The 10,572-nt window shown below is 39.2% G+C and overlaps 2 protein-coding genes across 2 annotated transcripts in view; one reads left to right on the top strand and one right to left on the bottom strand.

The window, feature by feature from the left end:
* The first annotated feature begins 1,904 nt into the window (after positions 1–1,904).
* On the top strand, positions 1,905–2,480 carry LOC148946167 (protein CFDP2-like). Its single transcript, XM_089097621.1, has one exon. The coding sequence runs from the start codon at positions 1,905–1,907 to the stop codon at positions 2,478–2,480; it is 576 nt and encodes a 191-aa protein (XP_088953747.1).
* Positions 2,481–6,348: 3,868 nt separating this feature from the next.
* The window catches only part of LOC148946166 (vacuolar protein sorting-associated protein 28 homolog), a 41,599-nt gene continuing 37,375 nt past the window's right edge, over positions 6,349–10,572 (bottom strand). The window contains exon 3 of the mRNA XM_089097620.1: positions 6,349–6,450. Within this exon, the coding sequence (XP_088953746.1) occupies positions 6,349–6,450 (102 nt within the window). The remainder of the gene's footprint in view (positions 6,451–10,572) is intronic.

The raw sequence follows: 10,572 nt of genomic DNA, 5'->3' as shown, positions 1-10,572 counted from the left end.
AATATCCCTTCTTAATCCTTTCCACCAAAAACGTTGCAAGACTATCTCTTGTTTTTGGGGATCCCATGTGTCCCCCCGTTGGGCTTGAATGGGCCAATTTTATTATCACTTTTCTCAGTTCATTTGGGACCACAAGTTGTAATTTTCTAGGGTTTTCCCCAGTCTCCATTATTTTGTAAAGTAGATTTTCATTACTGGAAAACTGTTTAGGTTGTGGATTCTTTTGATTCGTTAGTGCTAGTTTTATTTTTCTGCAGTCTCTATCATTTACTTGTAATTCTGTGAATTTGTTGGAGGTTACCCGGAGTGTTTTTGCTAGTTAATCTTTTGTTTTCTCTTGTTCTCTTTCATTGGTTAATAATTTCTCTTGTTTCTGGTTGTATTCCTTTTTGTCTGCCTTTTTTTGGCTTTTCGGTTTTCTTAGTTTTGCATTTTTATGAACACCTCGTCATTAAATTGAAATTGGTTTTGTAAATTTTATCATTATTTTCATTAGTGGACGGCGCAGCCTCCCTTTTTCTTTTTTTCTTGGTTTCGTGTTACCGCATTTACTTTTTTAACCGTGGAGGTTACTTTTAGCGCTAGAAGGTTTTCGATATTGCCGAAATCTCCCCCTAATAAAACGTCTACTGCAAGAAAAGGTACAACCCCTACCTTTAATTCCTTTTTAACCGTATTTCCTTCTTTATTGACGATTTCTATTATGACCTGAGCCGTTGGAAATTTATGTTTTCCTCCATAGTAGAATAGCGCTGCCACTTTATTTTCATAGTTTATGTCAGCTTTCTTTATTAATTCTTTCCGTACATAGGTTTGGTAGCTGCAGGAATCGATAGCTATTTCTACCGATTTACCCTTTAGTTCGTCACATACTTTGTGTGATTCTGCAAATGCGCAAGTTTTCATATTCTCTGGGCTTTTAACCCATGCGGTTCTCTTGTACGGTTTCAACTTTTTCCCATTCTCTCGGGATCGATCTTTTCTCGGATTGTCCTGTTTTCCGTTTGCCCGATCGTCCCTTGTTCTGTAGTTATTGTCGTAATTTTTTTTTGCGCTGCGGCAATCTGAGGCATAATGTCTGCGTTTATTACAGTTATAACAGGTAATATCATACTTTTCCTATTTTTGGTTGTATTTCTTAACGTCTTTAATTGGGCAATTGGTGCTATAGTGGCCGCCCAAGTTACAATGGTAGCATGTTACTTCTCCTTGTGTTTGCCATATTTGGCTAGTATTCTTTTTAATTTCTGTGTAAGGGTATTCTTTCCTACCATTACCTCCTAGCCTTGTTCTTGGTGGAAATGTCTCCCTCCTAATTTCAGTGGGCCTGTCTGCTAATTTGGACATTTCTTCAATTGTTTGTGGGTTTTTCTCTTTTATGTACATTCTCATACTTGGATGGGTATTTTCTAAAAATTGTTCTATTACTGTTTTATCGATCACTTCCGTCTATTTTTCTTTTATCCCTTCCGGGTCTTCAATACATTCTGTAATTTTCTTTTAAACACAGCCATTTTAAACCATTCTTTAAACACATATCTTTCAATTTGTTCCCGAATTCTTTATATGTTTCGTTGTCTTGTTTTCTTTCGCTTCTGTCCATGCCTGTCCAAGGACGTACCCCTTTTAACATCGTTGACCAAGGTGGCATCAATGTCGCCACCTGGAATGTCCTCTTGCTGAACTAGCATCAAAGTGAGGTTCAGCACTGGAATGTCCGCCTGGAATGTCCCTGCGATCCTCACAAAGTGAGGATCACACGAATAACAGAAACTCATCTTACGGGAAGCGGTGAAGAAGATATCGGAGAAGGGTGGAAAGTGCTTTGATCATGTGGACCCAAAAGAAGAGGGGTGGTTGGCCTTGTTCTTTACAGTTTCGCTGGGAAAGCCCTATTGCCTTTTATGCCTATCTCACCACGTCTACTGAGAGCGAGAATCGACGACAAGCACGCGAAGATAACTGTTCTTACTTGCTATGCACCGACAAACGAGGCCCAAGATGAAGATAAGAAAGACTTCTATGCGGTACTGTCCTCTGAGCTCTCTTCTGTACCTCCACACGACTACCTCCTAGTCCTAGGATATTTTAACGCTAGTGTGGCTAACAGCTCTGGTCTGTACGATGCTGCTGTTGGACCTGTGACAGTTGACGCTCTGAATGATAATGGTGAGCGGCTGCTCAATTGCTGCATCACCCATGCTCTATCAGTCACAAATACTTGGTTTGTGCGAAAAGACTTTGCGAAGTACACATGGCACAGCAATGATGGCAGGATAATAAATATGCTTGACTACATCATTGTTCGACGACGCTGGCCTTCGTCTGTCCAGAACTGCAGCTCATACAGAGGTGCCGAGCTCGGCAATACCGACCATCGTTTCGTTTCTGCAAGGATAAAACTCCGACTGAGGGCCAATAAGAGTAACTCCTCATCCACCAAGAAAACAGACACCTCTCGACTGAAGCAAGATCCCTAACTTCGCGAGCGGTATATGGTTGAAGTTTCTAACCGCTTCGAGGCTTTCCAGCTGTGTTCAGAAAGCGAGTCAGCATGGACCACTTTCAAAGACAATGTTTTCAGAGCAGTTACCGAAGTTGTGGGCTCGAAGTCTCGAAAGAAGAAAGAGTGAATTAGCAACCAGACGGTTGAAACATTGAGCAGAGACGGCGAGCAAAATTACAAAGAGATATGACACTCTACACACAGCTCAACAAACAACGCAACTCCTTACTTCACGAGGACAAGAAAGACTTCATTGCGGGTAAAGCGACTGAGCTCGAGCAAGCTACCCAAAAGAAAGACATAGGCGCAGCATTCAAGATCTTACGCAAGCTGACTGGCCAACATGTTATGACGTCCACAAGCCTGAATGCAGCGAATGGAGAAGCTATTTACGATGAGTCTCAATGTTTTGGTCTCTAGGAGAAACACTTTAATAAGCTGCTAAACTCAGATCCGCCCGATTGCATTGACCCAGGGCTTGTTGCCACTGATGCAGAAGCCACCCCTACCCCCGACGGCACCGAAGTTTCTCCTGAGGAGATTAAATTGGCCGTGAGGAAACTGAAAAACAATAAAGCAGCTGGTACCTGTGACATCGCTTCAGAGCTACTTACTACGGGCGGGCCTGCAATTAGACACCGGCGCGGCGCCGCTGGCGCGCCGCCAGTAAGATGCCGGTGGCTCGCCGCTGGCACGATCAATGTTGACCGCAAACATTAATGTTTTCATCAGTCTTTCTCAAATCGCAGCTTAAATTTACAAATTTACTTTCTCTACTCATTGCCAGTATACTTTCATAGGAAACTCCACCTAGTAGCTACTGGTAGCAACTGTCATATTCTTGTAAAAGTCTCTCACCTCCCTTCACACTCCCTTTTGTATTTTTTTAAAGCAGCCATATAATGTTCTATAAGATCCGTCTCTGCTTTAAATTAAAAAAAAAAAAAATTAACTTTTTGGCATCCCTGCTTTCAATAAAAAATTCAAGATATTATCATTTAAATATAATACTTCCCTAACCCCCCTCCCCCCCTCTGGATACCACCTTGATAGGATACCGTCTCTGCTTTAAATTTAAAAAAAATTAAGTTTTTGGCATGCCTGCTTTAAAAAAAAATAAATTCGAGATATTATCGTTTAAATATAATACCTCCCTAGCCCCCCCTCTGGATACCACCTTGATAGAATACCCTCTCTATTTTAAATTAAAATAAATAAATTTTTGGCATCCCTGCTTTCAACAAAAAAAAATCAAGGTACTACAAATACAATAACTCGCTATGCCCCCCCCCTCTGGATACCATCTTGATAGGATACCGTCTCTGCTTTAAATTAAAAAAATAATTAAGTCGTTGGCATCCCTGCTTTCAAAAAAATCGAGGTATTATCATTTAAATATGATAGCTCCCTACCTCTTCCCCCTCTGGTTACCACCATGATAGGATACCGTCTCTGCTTTAAATTAAAAGAAATAATTAACTTTTTGGCATCCCTGCTTTCAATAAAAAAATCGAGATATTATCATTTGATAGGATACCGTCTACCTTGATAGGATACCGTCTCAGCTTCACATTAAAAAAAGAGTTTACTTAATAATTTACAAGGTCACCATATGGTTCAAACAAACACGCGAAATAACATTAAACAGCTTAGTGATCCTTGAAAAAAAAAATTGAGGGTATGAGTAAATGGGTACAATGACAACAACACAAATGTCGAAATTATTCAGATGTACCTCAAATTGTTGGAAAACTGAGTCATAAATTTGCCGTGGCATTTAATAAGGTCAAAAGAATCTAATTAAAAGGGAGCACACACAAAAGTCGAATCAGGCCAGTAGGCTGTGAGAAGTTGCAAAATACCTAAGACAATGAACAAGTCCCAATGGGGGCACTGAGTCTATCAAAATATTCCAATGGTTTTTCAGGGAATTTGATATCATTTTCTTCCGTCTCCACTTTAAATGAAAAAAATAATTATCTTTTTGGCATCTCTGCTTTCAATTAAAACAAAAAATGAGGTATTATCATTTAAAAATGATAGCGCCCTATCCCCCCTATAGGCAATAATTTACATTTTTTTATGAATCATATTTTTGGGGTAACTTCCGTTTCAATCTTTAATTCCCCAACCTTGCACATAGCTTAGTCTATAGCTAAATTTTGTCTCAAGAGAAGGTTTTTTTGGGATAGGGGTGGGGTAAAATTTTTTCACAAAAAAGATTGTATTTTCTTTAATCTATCAGGCGTTCAACAATTGTGTATTAAAAATTAAGAAATTCTTATCTAAAAACAGCAAAAGAAAACAAAATTCTGCAAACTTACGATTCAGCTGTAGAAACAATCTGTCGACTATCAATTTCAGAATCCAACTGAAGCTGTATAGTAGTGAATGCGTTCTATTCAACTTAAAAATAAAATTCTTGACTACAAATGATGTAAGAGATAGCAAGTGGTAAATCTGCATTCGAAATGACTTAATCTCATTTCATAAAGACGATACTTTTTTGTCAGCTGTGTATATTGTAATTGCATCTGTCTGGTTTTTAAGCAAAGTAACAAAAGAGATAAAAATTAACGAACAAGAGAGTAGTGACGAATTATGGTATGCAAAGTAATATTTGACAGGGAAAGTCACTGGTGATAAATCGCTAGGGGTGGCACCGTGATTGGGTGATTTTCGGAGATTCGGGGAACCAAATTGTTTTTCGTGGTGACGCATATATTTTCGGGAAAATACACGAAAATTCGGGGATAATGCAAGCCCTGCTTGATTTCTAATCAGGAAAATCGAAATACTAAACCACACGAGAAGGAAAAGCTCCGACTTTGCGGTTGACACAATAAAGGATTGCCGCAAAATTAATTTAATGTCAGCCAAACGCCGCCGCCTCTGACGGTGGTGGCGCGGCTGTGGCGTGCTGGCGGCGTAGCGACACTTCGGCGGCGGTCAACTGGGCCTCTCGTTGGTGGCGTTCGGTCGATCTGCCGGCGCGGTGCCGGGGTCTACCTGCAATGATACTTTGGCTGCAGAAGGTTTCAGCGTAATCTGGCGTACTGAAGTTATGCCGTCAGACTGGAAGAAAGGAATCATTGCGCCAGTGTTTAAGCGCAAGGGCAGCAAGACGGATTGCAGCAACTACCGTGGTATTATCCTACTCTGTTCCTGGAAAGCTGTTTGCAATGCTCCTGTTGAAACGTGCAATAAGTCTCTCACATGCTCTGTGCCGCCACCAACAAGCCGGATTTATGACAAGAAGATTGACAACTGAACAGATTCATACGGTCAGACAGATCATTGAGAAAACACTGGAATTCAACAAGAAAGTTTACATAGCTTTCATTGACTTTTGTTCTGCCTTTGACACTGTTGACAGGCAGTCCCTTTGGCTAATCCTGAAAGCTGCGGGCCTACCAACAAAGATGGTCAGCCTCTTTAAAGAACTCTACAGCAGCACAGAAAGCGCCGGCCTTGTTAATGGGAAGCTTTGCTCTTCCTTCCGCATCAAAAATAGTGTACGTCAAGGATGCGCTGCTGCACCTGAGCTGTTTAACTGCGTCATCGACGACATTTTAAACGAGACGCACCGTGCCCACCCTGTTGGCATAAGTTATGCCGGGAGGACTTTGTCTGATGTTGACTTGCGACGATGTAGCCGTCCTTAGTGAAAATATTGACCAACTTAAGTCTGCAGTCGAGACGCTCTCCTCCGCTGCCACTGGAGTTGGGTTACAAATCAACTGGAATAAAACGAAGATCATGCCCATAGAAAAGACCGCATCGGCATCACCCTAAACTGTTGTGATCGACGGCCAAGGTATTGGCGTGGTAAGGCAGTTCACTTATCTCGGATCAATTATATCATCAAATGGCACAATTAATGCCGAAATCTCAGCCAGATCAGCCAAGGAAAACTCTGTATTTGGACGGCTTCTAAGAGCAGTCTCCCACAAACCGCAAATTAGTCACCTTACAAAAGCCCGTATTTACAACGCCACAGTCTCAAGCATCATGCTGTACTCTTCTGAGACATGACTGATAATCCAGACATAGCCAAGAAAGGTCGATGCCATCCAAACTAAGCACCTGGGTCGAGTTGAAGACTTCGAACGCTATTACAAGATCCGCAATACTGATATTCCGTAGAGCAACAAGTTAGTGAAACTCTCCACTTAAGTAAAAGCTCATTCTCTAAGACTGCACGGCCACTTACTCCGCCTTCCGCCAACTACCTCTGCAAGGATCATGTCGGACTTCAATCCCTCGATTGTCTGGAAACGTTATCGAGGGAAGCCGCGCACCAGATAGGCTGTTGTTATAAATCATAGCCTCTTCAACCGCAAGATCGACCCAAATGAGGCCCCATCCTTAGCCCTGGACAGAGCGGCTTGGAAAAGACTGACAGCGCTGGCGACCCTGCTGAGCAAGAACGTGAAGTAGTAAAGAAGAAGTAGTAAGTAGTTTAGTATTCAACTGTTTCTGGGAAGTTTCTCTCAAATCCCCATTCTAGAGACTACCAACATCATAAGCTCCCAGGAGGTAGTTATCCTTACGAAATGTCAGCTCTAAATTAAGCCTAGACACTACTAGATGGTGCTCTTTACTTTTAACATCAATAACTGCACTCCTATACACCTTAGTATATTGTATTGATCCTTCCAGTCTTCAGTTTACAGTAACATAATCAATAAGGCTTGCTGTCCTACCATCTTGTGAATACCACGTTAACTTATGGGCCGTTTTATGATCATGAATTGGTTATAACTAGATTGTTATACCTACAAAATTGCGGCAATCTGTAGCCATTACTGTTTTCCTTTCTACACCGAATTTAACTAGGCCAGGATACCATCTATCCCTATTTCTTTTGACCTGGGCGTTAAAATCTCCTAATAAAACACCATGTTTCTACCTAGGACCCTGTCTTTTTGCTCCTGTAACTGTAAATAAAATTCATCTGAGTCACTAGTATCTCCGTCAGTTGGTTCTCCAGGGGTTAATACTACTATAACTGATACCCTGAACTTTTTAGTCGTAAAAAGAGCGATTAGTATTTTATTATTAATTCCGTCCCATCCTAAACAATACTTAGCAGCTTCCTTATTCATCATGACCCCTACTCCCTGTCTGTGTACCCCATCCTTCTTGCCTGAGTAAATAAATAAATAAATCATTTATCGCCTAATTTCATGCTTCTTACCCCTGGGATATGAGTTTCTGAAACTCCTGATATGTCCAATTCGAATCGTCTGAATTTGTTAGTCAAAATTTCGATCCGATAGTTAACGCCGTAATATTCCAATTTCCAATTTTCATATTCTTTAAATCATTGAAATTGTTTTGACCTCAAGAAATGCAATGATCGTATACCAGAGCAGGACAGGGACCAACACATCTTCTCAAGTCTACACCGAAGTGATTAAGCCGGCTTAGAACCGGACAGCAAAAAGTTCCTGGGGACTTCCAGTTAAATGGAGGCTTTGTGCAATCATGGGCCCATAAAATAATTTTTTTTTCGAAAAACTGCATTTTTGTATTACACTTGAGGAACAAATGCTATTAACGTCATCTTGCATTCGAAGATCAAAATGGGATTTCGTTTTTGACTACATAAGAGATCAGTATAGTTCTTTATAAATGGTGTTTATGTAAGTTTATCTTACATATTATTAAATATTTTTTAAGAAAGTCACTTTTTGGCATTTGTAGCACTGACGTGTTTTTCGTTTTTTCCCTTTTTTCTCCAGTGATAGCGGGCTATCAAAACATCATGTAGAGATGTTAAATGGCTCGTTTGAGGGGAAATTGCTAAATCAAGACACTTTTGTAAGTAAGCAGAAATAATTTCTAGAATAAAATCAATTTTTCAGGAAAAACTACATTTTTAATACATGATGATGTGACAAACACGAACAAACGACAAACGCAACAAACACTTATCTTTTGACAAAAAGTAGAACACATTTTTTTTATTAAGTTTTACGGCAAAGGACGACCTCTAGCCCATAGTAACTAAAATATGAAATTAAAATGTTATTTTCGACAAAGACATACTGGTTTTTCTGTTAAAAGACTAACTATAGCCCATAGTAACTAAAAATTGAAAAAAACGTGTTTTGAAAATATGTCCTAGTAAAGAACAAACGTACTATAATGTCGTTTACGGTTATAAGTTTAACCTACGATTATGACGTTATTGGTACTATATATAGCAATTTCCTTTAAAATGAGCTCTTAAACAGCTGTCTATGATGTTCCTTGCATAATTTGAAAAACGGTCTAAAATAAAACAAACTGAAATTATTCTTCATATGTGAGAAATTGGAGAATTAATTCCTCGGCCCTCGCTCTTTAAGCTAATATTTTGCTTTGTGTCACAACTCATTAAGAAAGACTGCTCAAACTCAAGGGCCGTTGAATTTGGGTGGGAAGTCTTTGAAAAAACTTTAAAACTTTAGCGTAAAGAGGGGAGGGGGGGGGGGGGTTTGAGGAAGGGTTTATGGTTTAAGGGGATATAATATACATCCATGATTAAAGGGTATATTTAAAAGCTTCTTCAGGGAAGTTTTTAAAACTACCTTGAATAAAAAAAATTCAAACGGGCCCAGAGTTTGCAATTTTCCTGCGTATTTTTATGGTTAAAAGCACATTGAAGATTACAACATCTTTGACACCTTTGAGTTTTAATGGTACCAAAAAGCACTTTTTGGCTGAAAAAGTAAAGCTGTCGGCCAAAAATATTTTGCAGCCTCGGACACTCTTGGTTAGCATGTCTATATTAAGTTTAATGCGCTCTGGATATTCCAAGCCTCATACTAAAGATTGCATTTGCCACTTAAAAAAGTAGGATTATTAAAATATAGGTAAGTTCTAATCGAGCAGAAAAGCTACTTGGTGGGGAACTTTTTATGACAAGATTGTTTGTCAACTCGTAATAAGCTTATTTCATTTACAGGTCTACTTTAATCCATTAGATGCTACAGCCATATCCATTATAAGTGGCGGGCAGCTGCGAATATTGACTTTTTGCGGAACAAATCTGAAATCCACTCGACTACCGAAGCTCATCCCAAAGGATATTGTTTGTCATACTTGGATATCACCATATAGGTATATTCTTGGAACAAAAGCTGGATTTGTCTTTGTCGTTGATAAGGTGCCTAGTTTAGTTGAATTTTTATTTTTTGTATGTCCTTGTTATATAGGCGTAATATTGAGCATGACCATATACATCAGGGTTTAGTTAAGAAACATTGATACCATCGAGCTATAGCGTCAATGTCGCATTTCCTGTTCATATTTCATATCCATTGTTGTATTGACTGTTTTATGGTGAAAATCGAGATGCCAGTAATAACAGGGAATGCCGCTAATCTTGGTTGATTATGTATATTTGATGAATCCATGTAAAAATAAAACTTGGGCTAGTTTATCCTATAGTTTTAGCAGGGCCGTATTCAGGATTTTTTTTCGGGGAAGGCGTTACTAGATTGTTTCCCGTGGACTTTGTCTAACAGCCTCGAGCAACATTAAGTTAGCTCGAGACCGCTAGTCCACCCCCTGCGAACGAGGACGCGTCCACTAGGCATACTTTCTTATCTTTAAGGGGCTTTTTTTTTTTTTTTTTTTTTTTTTTTTAGTAACGCAAAAACAAGACAAGTATTTACATACAGTTAAAACTACAAACTAATTTTTTTGTTTATTGTTTTTTTCTTTAGATAAGCCGCTAGTCCGCCCCCTGCGAACGAGGACGCGTCCACTAGGCATACTTTCCTATCTTTAAGGGGCGTTTTTTTTTTTTTTTTTTTTTTTTTTTTTTTTTTTTTTTTTAGTAACGCAAAAACAAGACAAGTATTTACATACAGTTAAAACTACAAACTAATTTTTTTGTTTATTGTTTTTTTTTTTAGATAGCAAAAACAGTTAACGCAATAACGCAAAAAGAAGACAAATAGTAGAAGTAGTCTATAAATTTTTTGGTTGTTTTTTTTTAGGTTAAAGTAAGGGCGAAGCAAACCAATAGTACAGCCAATATCTATAAAACGAACTCCAGGTGACGATTTTTC

The sequence above is a fragment of the Artemia sp. Qi Xiang Cuo genome, chromosome 12 (genome assembly GCF_049724085.1).
Source record: "Artemia sp. Qi Xiang Cuo chromosome 12, ASM4972408v1, whole genome shotgun sequence".
NCBI lineage: Eukaryota > Metazoa > Arthropoda > Branchiopoda > Anostraca > Artemiidae > Artemia > Artemia sp. Qi Xiang Cuo.
This window is presented reverse-complemented; position numbering and strand designations above follow the sequence as displayed.